The 22,778-nt window shown below is 33.8% G+C and overlaps 1 protein-coding gene across 2 annotated transcripts in view; it reads right to left on the bottom strand.

Annotated features, from left to right (window-relative positions):
* LOC143247321 (glutamate [NMDA] receptor subunit 1-like) overlaps nt 1-22,778 on the bottom strand; it is a 117,386-nt gene that overhangs the window by 72,161 nt on the left and 22,447 nt on the right. For both annotated transcript variants that reach the window (XM_076495176.1, XM_076495167.1), the window contains exon 3: nt 5,038-5,166. In XM_076495176.1, coding sequence (XP_076351291.1) covers nt 5,038-5,166 — 129 coding nt within the window. The remainder of the gene's footprint in view (nt 1-5,037; nt 5,167-22,778) is intronic.

The following is a 22,778-nucleotide window of genomic DNA, read 5'->3' as shown; positions in this document are numbered from 1 at the left end:
CTTCTAGGATAATACTGTTGTGAACCCTAGTGTTCTTACTTGACACTGGTGGTTTCAGATAAAAGTATTTGCTTGTTCTTGATTTAATCTTTATACCAAAATATCCTGCGGGTTATAAAAGACCCCTAATAAACCTAACACATAACATAAAGATATTTTTGATATTTCACACCTACTTCACAAAAATGGAGAAAATGTAGAACTTTTGACACTCCCTGTGTTTCTCATATTTAAAAGAGAAATAAAATTGATTTCTATACAAATTTCTTCTTATAATGAAATGTTGTTACCAGTATTTGTTTTGACTGCTACAACTTATAAGCGTGTCAAAAAACTTTCGATTAGTAATTAAAATGCCATTCAACATGTTTAATGTCGGTCACATTTCTACTTGCCTGATGTTACTTACGTATTATATCTATGCGATTGTATTGAGGATTTATTTGAGAAAACGAATTGTCTTATCATTATTAAGTATTCCTCACACTCCGAACAATACTTATGCTACACTTCTTCACTCAGAAATCATTCTTCATTTCAACAGTATTTGATAAATTGCGGTATTCTCTGAACTGGTTGATACAATCATTGAGAAAAAGATGACAGAACTTCTAAACACTTGTTTCCTTCATTACGTATTGTTGTGTGATCGTAAGAGAACCGTCTGAAGGCTCAGATTATTGATATAATGATCTGTGTTGTTTAGTGGAAGGTGAGTTAAAATATGGAACGGAAACCTCAGAGATAGTTATACGGTGCTGTACTGAATAACACAAAAATCCTTTTTATATAATAGAACTATGGATGATCGTATCTGTTTGTGAAGCACGCAACGGTTAAAGATATGTACCTTTAAGAATTTTTTTATAAACTATTGTTGTTTCGGAGAATAAGGTTATGCAAACATAGAAAAACAACAACACTAAAGTCAGGATGTTAGTATACACTGTTGTGAAAAACATAAGAATGTTTACAGACAATGATACTAAATAAATGAACGGTTTTTATTTGGTTTACATTTGGTCATGTAAAACCCTAAACAGTTTAATGTTGCTACCTTTCACTTTCGTGGATGGATAACGTAAAAGCATATCTATTACCAAAGTAGTCTTGGTATATTCATTACCAAATTAGTTTGGGTATACCCATAACCAAGCTGTTTGGGCATATTCATAGCTAAGCTAGTCTAGTTAGTTGACATAAATTAATTTTGTAAGTAATTTACATATGTTTGCACTATTGACTTTTTCACAGAACAATCTAGAAATTAGAAATAAAGGACTTAAGTGATTAGGCTTAATACACAATGATATCAAATTACATTACCAAGTTTCCAAAATTGACTGATATATTTCGATCACTGATAAGCTGGACTTACGTAGTTAATTGGTTGATATGTTGTATTGATTATTCCCTTCACAAACAGCAATAAAAAAATAGATATTTTCTAAACTTAGCAATATATCACTAAAATATTACCACATATTGAACATTTTAAGAAGTGGTTCCTCTCAATGCGCATATAGCTCCTTCATGTTAACTGAGTAATGATTAACTCCCCCCATGTACACACAGACTTTATTAACTTTATAAGATTTATATTCCTTCATGTACTGAGAAACTAATAATAGTATGTATAGTACATGTAGGATACAAATATTAAAACGCGTGATAAAGAACTGAAGGCCTAGATCAAATTGTGGTCTTTGAGAAAACAGCATTTAAAAATCACGGATAGAATGCAACTATAATTAAAAACCTAGCCTGTTAAGAACCTCCAAAGAAAACTGAAACAACCTGATCCATGCTACAGGAAAAGTAAATCAAGCTACAATAAGTTTACAGCTCTAATATGAGCAAACTGAACTGATAACCTGTACAAAATTAATAGTAGACTGAGATACGCGGCTCTTCTGTAAAAAATATCGCATTCCACACGTCAATAGTACAAGTAGCTCGTTCTAGGCACCACCGCAGATGAGTTGTTTAATACTTCAAGAGAGGTGCATCTTTCTCGGCATCTGGCATACAGATTGGCTTTGTAAAGGTTACTTCTAATAACTATTCACTAACATGGTATCCAATTGTGGCTGGAATCCTTTGATTCAGTCTCAGTTTGTACTTTAATACTGCGGTAACCCAGACTAGACAGATGAATGTCATCCATTTTTGTTGTGAATTACAATTTGCCTTGTCCAGTTGTTCAAACTCTGATTGTTTTTAATAATAGTTCACTTTACTCATGGAACACTGCACACAGTAGATGTATTCAGATCATTAGAACGTATTTAATTCCCGTTGTATTATTGTTAAGATAATCAGTAATATTTTATTTTATTTCTACAACATGTTTAATGTTACAAGAATATCTAGCTTACACAGGATAAACGATATATATATTATTACAAAATTATATTACTTCATAGCGATTTTCATTATTACGAACAGAATAAACGAATTATACGTTTTTGTATATTATTAGACATATACATCAGTAATGTATTAGGTTTACTTCATTTGCTTTTCATATATTATTAAACCTGTTTAATAAAATGTTTCATTAATACGTGTTGTGCCAACGTAAATAAATGCAAAAGGAAAAATAATTAATTTCCTTTGGAACAAGAGAGCTTTATTAATCAATGTTTTGCAAGTTACAAAAATATCTAATTAAAAATTTATTAATAGGAATAAATTCACTATAGAAGGTTTTAGGTGGAAACAATGGAAATGTTAAGATAGTTTCTTTTGTTTCTTTTTTTAGTCCTCTTTCTCGTTTTATAAGAGGTCCGGCATGGCCAGGTGGGTTAAGGAGTTCGACTCGTAATCTGAGAGTCGCGGGTTTGAATCCCGGTCGCACCAAACATGTTCACCCGTTCAACCGTGGAGGCGTTATAATGTGACGGTCAATCCCACTATTCGTTGGTAAAAGAGTAGCTCAAGAGTTGGCAGTGGGTGGTGATGACTAGTTCCCTTCCCTCTAGTCTTACACATAGCCCTCGGCTAGTACAGCGGTAAGTCTACGGATTTACAATGCTAAAATCAGGGGTTCGATTCCCCTCGGTGGGCTCAGCAGGTAGCCCGATGTGGCTTTGCTTTAAGAAAAAAACACACTAGTTTTACACTTGGAAGTTTCCGGAAACTTTTAATATTCAATACATTATAGTGTAAAGACAGTCTTCTGAGGGACCTGTGAAGATGATTTTATCACTGAAAGGTTTAAATATCCAAAGGTTTAAACTTAGTTTAAACTTTGAGCTCTTATAAACAGCATATACCTAACTGATCCGGTATAAAATAAACTGTAAACTAATTATGAAGAATATGAACGTAATATATTGAACAAATGAAAATGCAATACGTTTCTAAAAATAATTTTTAGATGTTTTTGTTCCTATTCTAGCGCTGGCAGGCGATGCCTAATTACTTAATTTTGATATATTCATAACAAACATTTATATAACCTCTTACCGAATAAAATACCAGTACTTGTGAAAATTAAAATGCCTCGTACACTTTTTCAAGTATAAGTAGTTTTATACTCGCAACTCCACTCACAGTCAAACATTCATACATTGAAATGCAATCGAACAAATATCCCCATCTTCAAGTCCAGGCCCGGCATGGCCATGTGGGTTAAGGCGTTCGACTTGTAATCTGAGGGTCTCGGGTTCGAATTTCAGTCACACCAAACATGCTAGTCCTATCAGCCATGGGAGTGTTATAATGTGACGGTCAATTCCACTATTCGTTGGTAAAAGAGTAGCCCAAGAGTTAGCAGTGGGTGATGATGACTAGCTGCCTTTCTTCTAGTCATACACTGCTAAATTAGGGCCGGCTAGCGCAGATAGCCCTCATGTAGCTTTGCGCGAAATAAAAAACAACAACAAATCTTCAAGTCCAATAAATATATCTTAAAATGCTGCTAATAGGATGAAAACAATAAAATATTTTAATTAAATGTTTCACATTTACAGCAACTTTAAACTGAATGTGAAGACCTATTAAAAATTCCTGTGTTAGCTTTCTATTTTTAGGACTGAAAACATGAGTGGACAGCTGAAGAACAAAGAAGAGGGTTGGCTAATGATTACCGTTCCATTCAATATTCACATGCTTGATATTTCAGAATTATTCCGATAAGATACGATGTTTATAATACATGCTCATCTACAATCATTTATCCAATTTGAAATTGCTCTACTATATCGTGTATAGCACTGGGTATTTACGTTTGTTTGTTTTTTTACTGAATTAGAGTCTAAAGAAACAGCTATAGTTAACTTTGCCCTTTTCTATAAATGTACAAATAAAGAAAAACGTTTCCAAAAAGGAAGCAAATGTAGGAATGGCTAATGCCATCTTTATCTAATAACACAGAAACGGTGTAGTAGAATACTGACAGACAAAACTTAGATAAGTTAAACTCAATAATTGTATATATTATATATGTTAATATTTGCCTCTACTATTGTGTATGGATTATGCTAATGGCCATCTCTAATATCTTGTTTGTATTGTTTTTCAATGATTGATGATAATAATTCTTACAGACATTACCTTTGAATATCCTATCTGAATTGTAACTTGCTGAAAAGACTGTTTCTTTGTTTTAGCATAAAGATACATAATAGTATGTCTGAGCTTTCTCCATAACAAGGAACCGAACTTTGAAATTTAACATTGGTACTCCGTAAGCTTAACGCTGACTCACTGTGGAACAGTACAGTTGTATTTCACTATTTTGTGATATCACTATATGCAAGGGCATGATGTTTTAAAATCCACTTGCTACTTTTTTAGACACATTTTGTTTAAATGCGTACTGATTAAACAGAGATTTTATTAATAAACGCACACATTAGTTCTTAATGGGTCCTCTTAGAACAATGAATATGAATTATGTATGAACTGATCTGTAGCATAATTGTATAAATATTTACACTTAAATAACATCGATTACTAAAATTAGCTTCTAGAAATAATATCTTGGTGTCTGGATCTATTGGTCTAAACGTCTTAGTCTGTTTGGTTTACCTTGTCAGACAAAGAACTATCCCTGGAACTAATCCCAATCACAGGAATGTTATAGAAACCGCACGTGTAGGATACAGCGGCTGGAGAAAGCTCTCCGGTGTTAGGATGGCTGATGATGACAGCATAAACCTGCAAAAGAGATACAGACTAAAGATGGTTGTTTCTGTAGATGACTGATAGACTTTTAAAATCATAACGCGAAAATTTAGAAAAAACAAACAAACACAATCAGAAACATGTCTATTAAACTAAACTCTATAAAACTATTTTATTAATGTTGTTGTTGTTTTGAATTAAGCACAAAGCTACACAATGGGCTATCTGTGCTCTGCCCACCACGGGTATCGAAACCCGGTTTTTAGCGTTGTAAGTCCGTAGACATACCGCTGAGTCACTGGGGGGCCCTATTTTATTAATAACGATTGTTAAGAATATGGGCAGACATATGACTATTAAATGTGGAAAGTTACACCTGGAATCACATATTCCTTTCACACATGATTTGAAACACAGATAAAGGTAGCGAATTCCATGACATTTGTAATTTTTTAGGAAAGATCTAACAGGGCCGGGCATAGCATGGTGGTTAGGTGCTCGATTTCTTATCTTAGGGTCGCGGGTTTGAAACCCCGTCACACCAAACATGCTCTCCCTTTCAGTTGTGGGAACATTATAAAGTGCGGTTAATCCCACTGTTGATTGGTAAAAGAAATAGGCCAAATATTGGCAGTGGGCGATAATTTTCTCTTTATTTGTTTGTTTTGAATTTCGTACAAAGCTGCACGAGGGCTATCTGTGCTAGCCGTCCCTAATTTAGCAGTGTAAGACCAGAGGGAAGGCAGCTAGTCATCACCACCCACAGCCAACTCTTGGGCTACTCTTTTACAAACGAATAGATAGTGGGATTCAACATCACATTATAACGCCCCCACGGCTGAAAGAGCGAGCATGTTTGGCGCGACGGGAATGCGAACCAGCGACCCTCAGATTACGAGTCGCACGCCTTAACACGCTATTTTCTTTTTGTCTACCATTGATAAATTATGGACAGCTAGTGCAGGTAGCTCTCGTGTAGCTTTGCGCGAACTTCAGAATAAAATAAGCCAAGGTTACGGAAATAATAAAATCTTTCTTATATATTTTGACATTTGTACATCTCAGCAACATGTTGTTTTATATTTTATCAAACTTTTTACGTTCTTTATGTGAAATGCTGTTGATGAGCGGCCATGTAATTGTTTAAGCTGTTTACGGGAAACACTGTTGTTACGGCCTGTATTTTTTCAGTTGTTTACTTAAAATACTATTGTTACGTATCTACACACTTTTTACACTTGTTTATGTGAAATACTTTCGATACAGCCGTGTATTTGTTTAAGTTGTTTACGTGAAATACTGTTGATGTGGCATGCTTAAGAATTTGGTGACTGAAATCGTGTGATGTTAAAAGATGTTTCAGTAATTCTTTTTCTCTCTTCATATTACAGTCAAGCGAGAAGTCTCTCGATAGTTTGTTCAACAGTATAGCAATAAATGTGAAGGGGGTGATCGATTTTTACTTTAGATGTAAATTGGTTTTAATCTCTAACAAGCATGCCTAAATTATTTTATCGTGTTAGTGGTGTTGAAATAACAAGGGACTCTACCTACGTAACTCCATAGTTTGGAGGAATGACTTCTTTGGGTTAGTTATTGTTTCAACATTTGTAACTTCCTAAAGACTATAACATTTCATCATGTTTAAGTAACAAATATTTATTTTGCTTCACTATAGTGTGTTAATTCACATATCAAACAATTTAAAGGAAAAAAAATCGTTGTTTTAACGCAAGTTATACAATAGGCTGTATGCACTCTGTCCACCAGGAAAAATCGAACCTTTGAATTTATCGTTGTGTGTTTGTACCTCCTCTCTCCCACAGTGGCACTGTGGTATCTCTACGGACTTACAACACCAGAAATCGGGTTTCGATTCGATACCCTTGGTAGCCAATACACATATAATCCTTTTTGTATTTTTTTGCTTAAATTACAAACAAAGAATAAATTTGTACACTCAGCGCTAACCCACTGGGGAATACAAGAGAAAAACACTGCTATTTATCATATGAAATATGTTTTTGTTTACAATTCAATGTTCGTAGCCCTTTTGACAAACATCATTGTGACTGCGCATGAGGTTTGAGATCGAGCGAAGTTACTCCATAATCAAACATTCAGTTGTTACTTTTATAATCTTGTAAACTATTGATTTTCATCAATGGTCAGAATATTTCCTTTGATTTAACTTTCCCATAAATGCGTTAGATTTGGAGTTAATTAAAATAGCTTTTGATAAATAGAATTACCAAAAATTAACAAGATTGTTTCTTTATGCGCTAATTTTCTTCACCTTATAATTAGTGTAATGAAAATTTTAATAATCATTATCTCTCTCTCGCTACTAATATATAGAAATTTACATTTAAATTAAAACAATCTTAAAATCCAAGCACATTTCGTAAAAATCTCTGCATTAGAAATTCTGATATCTGATAACGCTAAGCTTTATGAAAAACACTTTGGCAGAGTAAACTCTATATATTTGATTTCATATAAATTCTCCATATTTAAGTTGATGGTGTTACATTTCTTGTATTATATTCATATGAAAAATTGAGTTTCAGTTGTATTTAATTTTCTGCATAATTGACATCGTTATAAAACAAGAAAGTCATTTTTATGTGTTTCACATAATAATAGCTGTGTTATAAGATGTTTCTTTATTATATTGTTAAGCACAAAAAGCACACTGGACTATCATGGCCAGGTGGTCAAGGCACTCGACTTGTAATCCGAGGGTCGCGGGTTTGAATCCCCTTCAAACAGAACATGCTCGCCATTTCAGCTGTTGGGGCGTTATAAGGTGACGGCCATTCGTTGGTAAAAGAGTAGCCCAAGACCTGGCGGTGGATGGTGATGACTAGTCTTACACTGTTAAATTAGGAACGGGTAGTGTAGATAGCCCTCGTGTAGCTTTGCGTGAAATTCTAATCAAACCTAAATAAAGCATCGAATTTTAGTGTTAAAATAATTCAAATTTAACGCTGAACTATCAAGAGGGCGTTCTCAGCAGGACGCAATTTCTAAATCTATTTTTTTGCAACTTGCTTCATTGAACCATTGGACCTACCATAGACACTTTGTATCTTCAAGATACCTGGTTGAACAACATTTAATGTTTATTTTTTGGGTTAAAATACTTAAAAAAATACATATAAAGATCTGATACCTTTGTTGTATTTATTATCAGGAATAAATACTTCAGAACTTCGTTAATCTGCACCTCATTTATCCACATTCCAGTTTGCTATAACATTTTCTCTGAATAATATTTGTTCTTATTAAGGAAAAGATTGACCATACAATTTCATAGATATAACATAAATGTAGAAGCTTTATAACTGTTGCTAGCAACAGTTACAGGTATCTAGTTATTTTTCGTGTTTGTGCATTTTTACAGAAACCAAGATGAGCCTGTGAAATTTGTTACAACATTTTCTCTAAATAATATTTGTTCTTATTAAGGAAAAGATTGACCATACAATTTCTTACAATATAACATAAATGTAGAAGCTTTATAACTGTTGCAATAAAATATTCGTTGATAAAAGTATTTTTCAAATGCAACAGTTACAGGTATCTAGTTATTTTTCGTGTTTGTGTATTTTTACTGAAACCAAGATGAGCCTGTAAAATTTGCTTGTGGTAGTGGTATAGATATAACGTAGAAGTCTGAAGACAAAGACTATGTTGATGCTTATAGACAAGGGAAAACGTCCTTACAAAGCAACAATGATAACCTACAGCTGGGTATTAGCCAGGATAAACCTTGTCAGGTTACAAATAAGACTGTTTGTGTCCAATATGGCTCTATAAGAAAATTTGCCAGAAGCCGACTGGTAAGAAATCATTTTCTGTTAAACTAAAGAACGTTTCAATAAAAGGTCCCAAATCAGTTTTTATACAATTTCAGTCCTAGTCCTATTCTAATGTTTTCACTAAAATCTTGGCAGTTAGTAAACAACAATAATTAAATTCTAGAAATCTTATGTTTTTATAGTACACAGAAATCTTTTATGGGAACTGTCGATCAACTATTGGGCATGACATTCCATATAAGATTTACTGAACAATCTGCAAAAGGATTAACAATGTTCTTCTTACCCACTGTATCCATGAATTACTTAATCCGGAATTCTAAACGCTGTCTGTCTGGTCAATTATTGGACATGACATTCCATATATCTATGCATATAATATCTACTGAGCAATATCCAAAGGATTAGCAATGTTTTTCTTACCCACTGTATCCATGAGTTATTTAATCCAGAATTCTAAAGGCTGTCTGGCTAATCAATTATTATTTTTTATTAATTGTCCTTTCCTAGCTCAGTGGTAAACTTCAGGGCATATAATACTAAAATTCAGTGTTCAATTCTCCGAGGTGAACTCAGTTCAAACAGTAAATTGCGTAGTTTTGTTCTTACCACAAAATATTATTATGTCCATTTACCTACTACGATGTTTCTATTGTAAGGTACAATGTGACGGCTTTCCCTTTTGTGGTATCATAATGGTTTTTAATTTCCATGTTGAAATAAGAATCAAGTCTCCTGGTAGGTCAACATTAACATTACAGATTTACAATTCTAAAATCTGAGGCTCGATTTCTCGTCGTGAACTAAGTGCAGATAGCATACTGTGTAGCTTTGTGCTAAAAGACAACAGTAACAGTTAATTAACTGTATTTACTATGAAGTTAAACAGCATAGCAACTGTAACACTTTTATAGACAAAAATACAACACTTAGCGAATGATGGAGGAAAACAAAATCTAGCAATGAAGAAAAAGGCAATATTTTGAACACATCGGTATTACCTTATTACATCATATGAAAACAATTTAGTTTATACATGTATTTTATCAGGTAACATTGTATTTTTAACGTCATTGTTAGTGGAAATTTCTTCCATTGTTATTGAGAGCTTTTGCCTCGGATTATCACCTTGGAGTAAGAACATTTTCACTTCAATTTATTTAAAAAGCCTAACTATCAAATAGCTGGACGTTAAAGTAGTTTTTTTATTATTACTCTCAGATCACATCATATTAAGTATTATACTTTGAAACTTGTTTCTTGTCAAGGACAAAACTGCCCACCGAGAGGACGATCCGTGTATTTTAGTCTTATAGGTCCTGAATATGTACTACTTTGGTACCGGAAATGGGTTCAACGTGAAATGATAGCATGTGATATTAGTTTTACCATAAAGCTAAACAAAATATCATCAGTGCTATGTCCGTCGCAGGAACTGAACTGAACTTTAGGTATATGAGAAATGTCGCTGTGTTTTTTTTATAATATATTTTCACATAAACAAAATATTCATGCAATGAATTTCTGCAAACAAAAAGACCACCTCAAGTGATTAATTCGAGGAAATTTTGTAAGACTTTACGCTTACGCTAAGAGTTTCGTTATGACTTAATAGTTTGTCAAACTATTTTTTAACAAGACAAAAACTTATGAATTTGGTTTGTAAAATACAACCGTTTTCCAATATGAAAAAAATACCTAGACATATATGCATATACAGAGATAAAAAGTAAGTAAAAGTGGTGATTTTGATTAATTCAACGAATAATAAGTGTACAGTCCTGGCTCAAATGTTTCTCAAACTGAGAAATGTATGTTATACTAAACATCTGTATATGTAATTTGTATAATAAGAGAAGTTCCAAGAAATTTATGAATAGTTTATCAGAAACACAAAATAATTTTATCAGACATCTGTAGAAAGATATGTAATTCAGCATGTCTGTCACTTAACACAACAAAACTTTACCAAAACATATATAACATCAAGTTTTTATACGCAGTGTCTGTAACTTTTTTTTATAAATTCATATTAAGCATTCGAAATTTGGTTGATCCTCCTCGAATTCTAATAACCTTCGCTAGGTGATTTGGCATGTTGCCGATAAGGTTATTGGTGTAATACATCATGATTTCATCCCAACTTGCCGCTAGAAAACGTTGGAACTCAGCTATAATACTGATTTAGAGTCATGGTTAGCAATTTTTTTGCTCGCTTCTGTCCAACATTTCTCAACTAGATTACAATTTGGAGACTTTGATAGCCATGGCAATCATGTAATATCCTCCTGTTGGAAATAATCCTGTACAATACGTGCATTGTGGACAGTAGCACTATCATCCTGAAACAAAGAGTTAGTGCCAAATCTTGCCCAAGCATATGGAAGACTTATCGTCTCCATGTGATGCCTATCGGAGATGTCATTGACATTTTCCTGGAGGATAAGAAGAGTAGTTTTTCAACCATGATGAATAGCTGCTTAGAAATGTACTGCACCACTCCTTTGTGTTCTCTGTGGAAAAGAATCTACCCTCATCTGTTCTCTAGGCGAACAACGAACATAAATCCTACCACTAGCTTTAAGAAGCCGGAAATAGGACTCATCCGAAAAAAATTGACATGTCGCCAGTGTCCTAACTGTAAATTACCATTCTGTTTTTCTCTAAATGACACAGTGAATTCTTTTCATCTTAACATGTTAGCCTCATCAAATTACCGTTATCTCGGGCAATAGTTTTTCATCGTCTACGAGTAGATTTTCTTGTAACTACGTTTCCTGTTGTCCGATAATATTTCTGGATTCTGTATAAAGTACACTAGGGGTACCCTACTGTTCTAGCAACGTTTGTTTCCTTCATACCACTAGTTGACAGCCGAACAGTTCGACGCCCTATAACTTCTGAAGCGTGACGAGGAATGGTTTATACGAAGGAGATTGTCTGAAGAAAACGTTCATCCGTTTCGATAAAGATTATGCCAGAGGCAAAATAGGTGTGCATGTATGTTTGAACGAACAAATGTTCAAAACAACTTATACGGACCATAATATCAACTTTTATGTGTTTACCTAACTGTACACCATCTTCTCTTTTGCTACTCAGGCATTTACTCAATAACTACTCCATGCAAATAGACAAAAAACATCAATATAGAATAGTATGCAAACATTTTGGCCAAGACAGTAATAAATGGAAAAAAAATGTTATAATTATAGACAAACTTAAATATGTAACATGTAACACTAATTTGTAGTGCTAGTGCAGTTTACTAAAAGATACGGCCCGGCATGGCAAAGCGTGTTAAGGCGTGCGACTCATAATCTGAGGGTCGCGGGTTCGCATCCCCATCGCGCCAAACATGCCTGCCCTTTCAGCCGTAGGGGCGTTATGATGTTACGGTCAATCCCACTATTCGTTGGTAAAAGAGTAGCCCAAGAGTTGGCGGTGGGTAGTGATGACTAGCTGCTTCCCTCTAGTCTTACACTACTAAATTAGGGACGGCTAGCACGGATAGCCCTCGAGTAGCTTTGTGCAAAATTCAAAAAACAAACAAACAACAACTGAAAGATCATGATCTTTGAGTTATCTTTAAACTTTCATTGGCCAACGATTTAGTAAGTACCCACGTAGAAATATGTGATGAAAAAATTTCTTTAGAATTGAGGAATTCCTTTAAATCAATATTAACCGGGGCTTAATCTGGCAACTAGCATGCCCAGGTTGTGAATCATGTCCCGTTATAAAAAAAACTGGTTTTGTACTGTGAGGCTGTGGGTATGCTATTCGACCAGGCATTATTATAAAAATATGTTATAGCAAGCTATCCGGGCCATAACGAATAGTCGAAATTATGCGTTGAATCAATACGTTATGATTCTATGATCGTTTGCGTATGAACCTATTGACCACCGTCCTGCACAAACGTAATAGACTGATTCAATACGCAGTTCCTTGTATCGTGTGATCAAAAAAACTATATTACGATTGGTTTGGTAAGCTCCGTGTTAAATAAATGCATTATATCATAAGAGTTGATAATGTGTGCCGTTGGTACAGCTATTCGTAAGTGGCCATTGTGTGGACTTAGCTTGAAAACTCTAAAACAGAATACATAAATAAACTTTGTAACACTAGAATTTGACACTAAACTTTCTTCCTACTGTATTACCTTTCCTTTCGTATTCAGTTATTTACATAATAGCTGGGAAAATATTATTTAATATAATGAAGTAGAAAATTTAAAGTTCACTCGGAAAAAATAAAATTTAAATTATCCCATAAGAATGAGACTAAAAATATCAAAATATGAAAATTAGATTCAGTTATTCCTGAGAAAACATCGAAAAAACCATAAAAGTATTACATGATAGACCTTTAAGGCCCGGTATGGCCAGGTGAGTTAAGGCGTTCGACTTGGAATCTGAGAGTCGCGGGTTTGAATCCCCGTTGCACCAAACATGCTCGCCCTTTCAGCCGTGGGGCCTTATAATGTTACAGTTAATCCAACTATTCGTTGGTAAAAGAGTAGCCCAAGAATTGGTGGTAGGTGGTGATGACTAGCTGCCTTCCCTCTAGTTTTACACTGCTAAATTAGGGGCGGCTAGCGCAGACATTACTCGTGTATTTTGTATTACTGTGACGCTTGTATTTCAGAACGTCCAAATTAACATTGTACTGTTACTACGACGTCCACAGCTCCAACTGCGCGTGATCAATTAGAAGTTAATTTAGGAAATGGTGTGTTTAAATTCTTATATCTTTCACGTTTTTTTAATTTCTTTAAGTGTTTTTATAACTGCTCTTCACCTGCCATTGAGAAAGTGGGTTTGGGATGTTAATTTCTATTTATTATCTTTCTTATTTATACTTCTTGTAGCTATAAAGATTCGAACTATGATATGCAGTTGAATATACTCCCCACTTTTACCTGTGGTAAGTTTTAAGGATTGCTGTAAATCGCAATATTCGGTTAAAAGTAGTCTGTAGTCAACAGATTTTATTAACTTATTGCCTTGCCTCTGGTCATTAGCTTGTAGTTAGGGATGGCTGTACTTAAGTCTTGAAGTCTCTGAACTAATTAATCATTTAACACGTTTCGTTGAAATAACCAAAACGTCGAATGTGAACTGTAAGTTTTATAACTCGTGTGAAAACAATTTAATAATTCTATAAATTTGAGGCCCAGCATGATCAGGTGGTTAAGGCGTTCGACTCATAATCTGAGGGTCGCGGGTTTGAATCCCCGTCGCACTAAACATGCTCGCCCTTTCAGCCGTGAGGGCGTTATAATGTGACGATCAATCCCACTTTTCATTGGTAAAAGAGTAGCCCAAGAGTTGGCGGTTGGTGGTGATGACTAACTGCCTTCCCTCTAGTTTCACACTGCTATATTAGGGACGGCTAGCGCAGATAGCCCCCGTGTAGCTTTGCGCGAAATTCAAACTAAATTATAAATTTGTGCCAAAAATAACATAGTACTTTCTATGTTTAATTAAAAACTTTCGCTCCCTTTCTATTTTATTTTTTATTGCTTGATTAAACTATCATATTATTATTGTTTTACTTACATGTATTTTCCTATGTTCTTTACAGAGAGAATATTATATATCTCCTGGGATTGTTAAGCATTATGAGCTCACGAAGCTTGTACTTTGAACCACCTTGAAGGTATAAAGAGAGCATTTATTCATCACCACGCACACACCATTAGCATTATCAAGTTTTTTTTTTATTATGTGACTTGTTTGACTTACCGAAGCTCATCAGGTACAGCGAAGTAGAGAAATGGCTCTCACTGAGAATAGGTTTCATGTGTATTAATTTACATTCATCACCTGTAGGGTCAATTACTTTAAAAATATATCTTTGTATTGAAAGATTCGAACTCTGTTATATTTTTGTTTTTGTTTTTATACCTTCATTTGCGAGGTATACAAGGACTCACGATAAAAAAAATCCTTTTCAGATGAGCCTACCTACAGAATTTAGCTTAACTCCAGCAATTTACACACGTTATTTCAGTACACGTTTAAAACTGTTGTATATCTATCTCAAACCATATGTGGTTCATCATGTGTTTTATACACAAGCCATTGTGACCGTAATGTTTTACCTAAGTTAACAAGGTTTTGTGATAAAGTTGTTACAATCATTGTTAAGCAAAACTGTTTGCTTCTTTGCAGTTCAGTACCACGTAATCTGTGCTCTGGCATTGAAGCACGGTTTTTATCGTTATAAGCCTATAGACTTAGCGCTGTGCTACTGGGGGCTAAGCAAATGTTTGTTTGTTTATAATTAAGTGCAAAGCTACACAGTTGGCTGTCTGTGCTCTGCCCAACACGGGTATTGAAACTCGGTTAATCGGAGTGCGAGTCCGCAGATATGCCGCTGTGCCACTGGTGGACCTAGAAAAAATAAATGTTTGTAAATTAATAATCTATTTACAGCTCGAAAGTTCGTATTCTCGTTTCTTTTTGGATTTGGTATTAATCCAAACTGAACAAGTATATAGTTATTTCAAAAGTTATAGTACATACTGGAGGGATTTACACATTTTGATAAAAGGTAAGTGTGTTTAAAATTCTGTAAAGATACAATGATCTTGAAAATAATTTGTTGTATTTTAGTTTCAGGCTTTACCAAAAATACTTATAAAGGTAATTAGTATTGATCCAAGCACTTTTATAGATACATTGATAAGTGCTCCACAGTAATTTAAAATTATAAATGACAAGTTGTATACATTACACAGGGTTGCATATTATGCCAATTAATAATGATTCTGGGATAAACGGTCGTTTCATGAAAGTGAAATGCGTCAGCTTTAGTTGAGTTTAACTGCTCGATAAGCTATGTAATTTTTTTTTAAATATTATATAATGTTTACATACAGAATGATGATGTATTATTTGTGTAAGTTCTGTATCTTTGTTTGAATAGAAGGAAGTTTGACTTTAAAAGACAAGTGCCTAACTTAATATCTGAAATTTGCTTCTAAGTTCGAGAACAGTTTGAATAGTATAAGAACATAAATAAATCTTCCAACAGAGAGTTGTCACAATTGCCAATCGTTAGTGGCTGTCTTGTTAAACATACTTGAACTGTCACGTCAGTGATAAGATACTAAATGAATGCTTAGGGATAGGATAAGATGTATCAAAATTTAGTAAAACTTAAGACTTGTTTAATTATCTTATCCATATGCTTCATGGTAAATAACGGATTCACTGATATTCGAACAATGAATAATGTATGAGAATCAGACTAAAACAAAGTAACCGTACCTCTTTAAGTAAAGCTGCTTGGTTGGTGACAAAACTGAATCAGATGAAGTTACAGGTAAACAAATAAAGTCACCATTCAGGAATTATAAGATTATTATATCTGATAAAGATAACGACTTGTAAGATTTTTAGCTAGTTATTAGTGTTCAGTGCATGGCGTAGTCAGTTTTCTGTTTTTGTTAGCTAATTAATCTATTAAGTGTTACAAATTTTGCTTTTGTGTTTGTAACAAAGTACAAGTGATACGGGATTCGCTAATATATGGAATTTTCGTTTATCATGGAATATTTGTGGAGTTGGATCTATCCTTAATTATTTAAAATTGTAGAACTTGAACTGAACTTCTAGTCGAACAAATAAAATATTTGCACTATCATTAAGTGGAACAGAATTTACAGTCATCTTTTATACAAACTAACCAAAAAGTATCCTAATAATATTAAAAACCTTATGTCACTTGTGAGATTATTTTGGTGAAAAAAAAATTTAAGAATCAACTTCAAGATGACGGCTTGTATTCAAAGTGAGGTAGAAAATTTGATGTAAGTTACAAACCTTAGGAGTAATAATTGAAAAGAAAAAGATAGAAAATAAAAAATGGAAATTCAAAGAAAGAATTAAAAAGTTTTCAAATCCTCAGATTTTTCTAGAGTAACTAAAAAACCCATAAATCAAAACGTTTGACTACTTTACTGTAGCTTCCTCGATTGACAAAAGAAAATATAATGTACGTTGTCTTTTAAATTGATTAAGCAGAAGACACTTAAATGTATTAATATCTTTAAATATTACTCTTGAAGAATTACGTTTATGTATTTATGGTTACTTTGTTAAGTGAGACTGTTCACAGAAACTTACAATCCATGAAGAAAGCAGTGTGGTATGTTAAATCATTTCAAAGTTAAACATTTATAATGTATTAGGTAGAAAGAGGCTGGATTTGACGTGATGACATGTTGCTTAAAGTGTCAATTTTTTTCCGAAGTTATAGAAGTGTTTTAGCAGTTAGGTTGGAGCAGATAATGAATGATTTGTCAAACTATAAGTTATGAATAATCAGTGCATGATTTAGTTAGTTTATCTATTATTGTCACTCGAAAAGTTAGTTTATGCGTTTGTATTTACGAAGAAGTGCAGAATATACAAAATTAGTAATTAAGGGTAATCGCTGTTTAGATGCTGTTTACTTGTGATGTTACTTTTATCGTTAGTTCTTAAAACTGTGGGACTTGTACTGGGTTTGTTTTCGAAAAAATAAAATGATTTTTTTAATTAAATGGGTTTTTCTTTTTACTAACTAACTCCTACCAAAAAAGTCGACCAGTAATATAAACCGTTACAGCATTATGTAACTTAATATAGTGGATAATCTTTCTTGTAGTAGATCCAACGTACCCTGCTACCTCACAGTAAGGAAAGGAACAATAAAAGCGTTAAAAATATCAATATTAAAGAAATTTTTTATCTCAGTTGCGTTTTAAGTCCATATGAAAATATAAACGATTAAACAGTTCAGTTAATTTTCTACATATGTATGTAACAATACCATATTGATAATCTGAGAAGGGTTTGTTTGTGGTTATTAAGCACAGATCTACACAATGGGGTATTGTGGTTATCCCACTATGAATATGGAAACCCGAAATTTAGTATTATAAACCATCAGACTTACAACTGATCCACTATGAACTTAAGAAAGGAAAGGTTAGAAGAAGAAACGACTTTATTATAATATGTTACTCCATGAAACAATTGGTAAAGTTAGGATGTTTTCATAATTAACATTGTTTACAGCAATACATGGAAAATTATTTTCTAAAGATTCCCTTTTAGTACGTTGTAATCTATCATGAACATAACTGTATGAATTATTTATTTTATACGCACGACGAACCGGAATGTAAACACATTATTCTTAAAAGAAACTCTCATGAAACCCTTAAAATGAAAGAACCGTACTCTTGACGTGCGTTGGAATAACAAGTAATATAAAAAATCGATTTCTTTTTATCAAAACATGAAGTGGAGAATTATCACGTACTCCGAATGTAAACTTCATATATGGATGACTTGTACTAAAATGAATGATAAGCAGGCATATTAAAAATAATCTCTTACGATTCAGTTTTTAATAATCACGTTAAACTGAATTAAATTTGATAAAAGTCAGTTCACATTATATTACTTATTTTCTAATACATTTCCATTGCAAATAAAACCTGACCGTATTAGAAAAGAAACATTGATGATGTATTTATTATGATTAATAACAGCGATTCGTAAGCTTTCTCGTGTCTCATTATAACTGAAATGTAACAAAAAATGATTATATTAACAGAAGAGAACAAATAACTGTTCATATTATTACACTTTTCATGCTTTTTGCTTGTTGTTAAGCGCAAAGCTACATAATAATTTATGTGTGTTGTGCTTCCTAAGGGTATTATAACCCGGTTTTAAGTGTCATAATCCCTAAATAAGGGTATTATAATTCGATTTTAAGCGTTATAATCCCTAAATTTACCATTAAACGATTGGGACATTTTTTATTCACATGAGAAATTTGGAAATTCGTAATGTTCATTTTAACTTTTATTTCAATTTTTATCACAGTGAAAGCAGTACCCAGTGTAAAAACTAATTTTCGTTCATAATGGTTTATATAGTTAAACCTGTTTAAGCCGGAAACTGCAAAAGGCTGAAACCTGTATAAGCCGGAAATACCAAAATTTTGCAGCAGTATTTTAAGATTTCTCTTAGAAAAGGCCCTCTATATGGAACTTGCATAACGTGGATGGAAAATTGTCTTTCATCTACCTCATCTATAAAGAAGTAGGATTAGAATCTGAGTAAGGCGGAAAAAATGTTTTTGTTTAAATATTAATAAATTCTCACACATTTTGTTACAGTAAGTATTGGTTAAATATATTTTGTTCTTTTTTCTGCCATCGTTATTTTTACAGTTAAATTAGATTCATGATTTGTAGAAATATATTTGTCTTTTAATGCAAAATTCTACTCTTTAAATAATTCTTATGAAAAAAATAAATTTCTATCTTCCCTAATTTTAAAATTTAGGGAAAATTTACTTAATACCCTCATTTTTTAAAAAAAGCTACTAACTACCCTAATATTTTTAAAAGTTGTTTGTTATGATGATTCTAGTAAAATCCAAACCCAAATTGAGAAAAATGATGCAGGTGATTCTGTGAATGCGGAAAGTTTTGTGAACGTTGACAAGAATGTTTTAACAGAAACTGATGAAACTGGTTTAAAATCTATAATAGAATCGCAAGATGGTAACAGTGTGAGAGATTCAGAAGATGAACAAAATAGAAAGGATAGTGAGAAAATAGAAATTCGTATTTCATCGCAAGTGTTAAGTTATATCAGCGCTATCAAACTGTATGCAAAAATGAAGGGGAAAAAATGAACTTCATGAAAAAGCCCATTAAAAAAAAAACTAAACATTTGAAATTGGACACTTTCTTCAAATAAATTCGATAAATATTTTGTGTACTTATATACATTTTGAATGTCTATTTTTGTTCTTATTCTAATAAATATAGCATAAACAGTATAATAACTTTATTCACAAACGTCTTACTTCCCTTAAGTCAAGCATCTATAACGTTCAGCTCAAAAGCTTTGTATAATTAAGAAAATACATGTTCACTGTATAAGCCAGTAATATTACTAGGTCCCGTGCTATTCCGCCTTAAACAAGTTTTACTGTGAACATAACCCAACCTATTAGAATACTCAAAGTTTGATTCTGACCAGGCGTCACCAAACTACGGCCCTCGAGGTCATTTTGTCCGGCCCGCCAGCAGCTAGCCGCTTGGAAATAAAAAGTGACATTTCATCAAATGTCCGACTGTCATAACAAAATAAATCACTTTAAGTAGCTTTAAGCTGGCAAACACAAGACGTTATAATAAAAAGAAACAAGGCTGTCACGCGCATTTCTAACCAATAGGAAAATTCTTCTTTCGTCCTTGCTGCCCGTTTATTCATATCGAGGCACGTATCTATGAAAGCATTAAGATTTCAAAAACAAGTACAGACTTAACCGTCGTCCTATCGACTCGTCTTGTAAATTCAGCGGCCTAGGGTTATCGCTTCAGCAAGCTCATTTCTCTTAGTAGTCGGGTTATGCGCTTTTCGAAACTCGTCCTTAGGTAAGTGTCGTGGCAAACGTACGTTTCAATATATTTTGTTTGTGCGTTCTTGGACTAGTACAATACTTTTCTCACAGCGTTCTGTGTTTTTCATTTTCATATTCTGTTTTTTTCACCCATCATTATGGCTGCTTTTAAAAGAAGAAAAGTGGACTCTGAGTGTCGTGCTTTCAACGAAGAATGGGGAGAAAAGTACTTCTTTGCGGAAACAAAAAACCAGAAAGCTACTTGTGTGATATGCACCGAAAGTTTTGCCATTTTGAAAGAGTACAATCTTCGGCGTCACAATGAAACAAAACATCTATCAACATATTTGAAATTTTCAGGAAAGTTCCGTTCTGAGAAATATGAATCCATGAAACGTGTTTTTGAATCTCAGAAGAATCTTTTCACAAGAACGTTTACTGAAAATGAATCCGTCACTCGTACAAGTTACAAAATAGTGCATAGGATGGCAGAGCGAGGAAAACCTTTTACTGACGGCAACTTCATCAAAGAGTGTATGACGGAAGCAGCAAATGAGCTGTGTCCTGAAAAAGCCAATTTCTTCGAAAATATCAGCCTTTCAGCAACTTCAGTTGCACGGAAAGCAGAAGAACTTGGAAAGAACATCGCATTACAGATACGCCAAAAAGCTAGAAACTTCCTATGGTATTCTCTGGCACTGGATGAGTCTACTGATCTCTCGAGTACGTCACAACTTCTCGTGTTCATTCGTGGAGTTAATTTGGACTTTCAGATCACGGAACAGTTGGCATCAGTTTGCAGTATGCACGGAATAACAACTGGAGAAGACATTTTCATGGAAGTGCATAAAACTTTGCAAGTGAAATCAGCTTAGAGGTGTAACAGTTGATGGAGGAAAAAACATGACTGGAGTAAAGAAGGGTCTGGTGGAGCTGATCAGGAAACAGTTGGAAGATCTTCAACTCCCAAGCGCCCTGTTCATACACTGCATCATACATCAGCAAGCACTTTGTGGAAAAGACTTAGATATTTCTTGCGTACTGAAACCAGTCATTTCTGCAGTGAACTTCATTTGGGGTCATGCACTTAATCATCGCCAGTTCAAGGTGTTTCTTGAAGAAATTGGTTCGGATTTCTGTGACTTGCCTTATCACACGGCAGTGAGGTGGCTCAGCTGCGGTAAAGTCTTGTCTCGTTTTTATAAGCTGAGAAGAGAAATAGATATATTTCTTATCGAAAAATATAGAGCCGATCCACTTCTGTCAGATCCAACGTGGTTGTTAAAGTTGTCATTTTTGCTTGACATCACATCCCACATGAATGAATTGAACTTGAAACTTCATGGAAGGAATAACCTTGTCTGTGATCTCTATAGAATCATTAAAGAATTTCGGAGGAAGTTGTCATTGTTTGAAGCACATTTGGAAAAAGGAAACCTTTCTCATTTTCAGTGTTTCAATGAGTTTCATGCTGGAATCACAGAAGATGTCAACCTGGATTTTCAGAAAAAGATTATTGGTGATTTAAATAAGCATTTTTAGAGAGATTTTTGGATCTCGACAGAATCGAAAGTGACATTCTCCTTTTTCAGAATCCTTTTGATTGTGTCATTGATGACATGCCAGTGGAACTTCAGCTGGAGGTCATCTATTTGCAAGGAAATGACAGAAAGGGGCAACTTATTGAATTTTTCAACTGCATACCTGAAGATGATTTTCCAAAGCTGAAGCAGTTCGCATCTGGTATGGTATCAGTGTTCGGAACAACTTATGTCTGTGAACAAGCATTTTCAAAAATGAAGTATGTGAAGTCGGTACATCGATCATGGTTGACTGATGAACATTTGAAAACAATTCTAATGATTAGATGCAGAAATTCAAAACCGAACATTGAAGATATTTTGAAAGCCAAACGCCAGTTTCATAAATCTCACCAACTTTGTTGCGGCTTAGTGAAAATGAGATATGTACTCACTATGTGCGATGTGACAATTGTTTTTGCTAATGTCACCTTCTTTGATAATCTTTTGGTAAATAAAAATGTTGGTTGTATTTCTGTTTGTTTTTTATTATATGTGTGTATTGCATGCTACTCCCACATGGCTAATGTGGCATCCTAAACTTAGTGTTAAGTCTTTTACAGAGAGCTTTCGTTCTAGTTTATGAGTATTGAACATAATGATCATGTGGCCCGCGCTTCTCATTCCACAAGTAATCTGGCCCCTGTGAAAAAGTTTAGTGACCCCTGGTTCTGACAACTAGAAACTGATTACAAAAGTTGCTCAAAAGTTACATTTTAATACACAGAAAGACTTCAATAATTCAGAATATCGTGATTAGGGTTTTGTCATTCAGCTTCAAATTGTCGGCCACTAATCGAGTTTGCAATGA

The sequence above is a fragment of the Tachypleus tridentatus genome, chromosome 1 (assembly GCF_004210375.1).
Source record: "Tachypleus tridentatus isolate NWPU-2018 chromosome 1, ASM421037v1, whole genome shotgun sequence".
NCBI lineage: Eukaryota > Metazoa > Arthropoda > Merostomata > Xiphosura > Limulidae > Tachypleus > Tachypleus tridentatus.
This window is presented reverse-complemented; position numbering and strand designations above follow the sequence as displayed.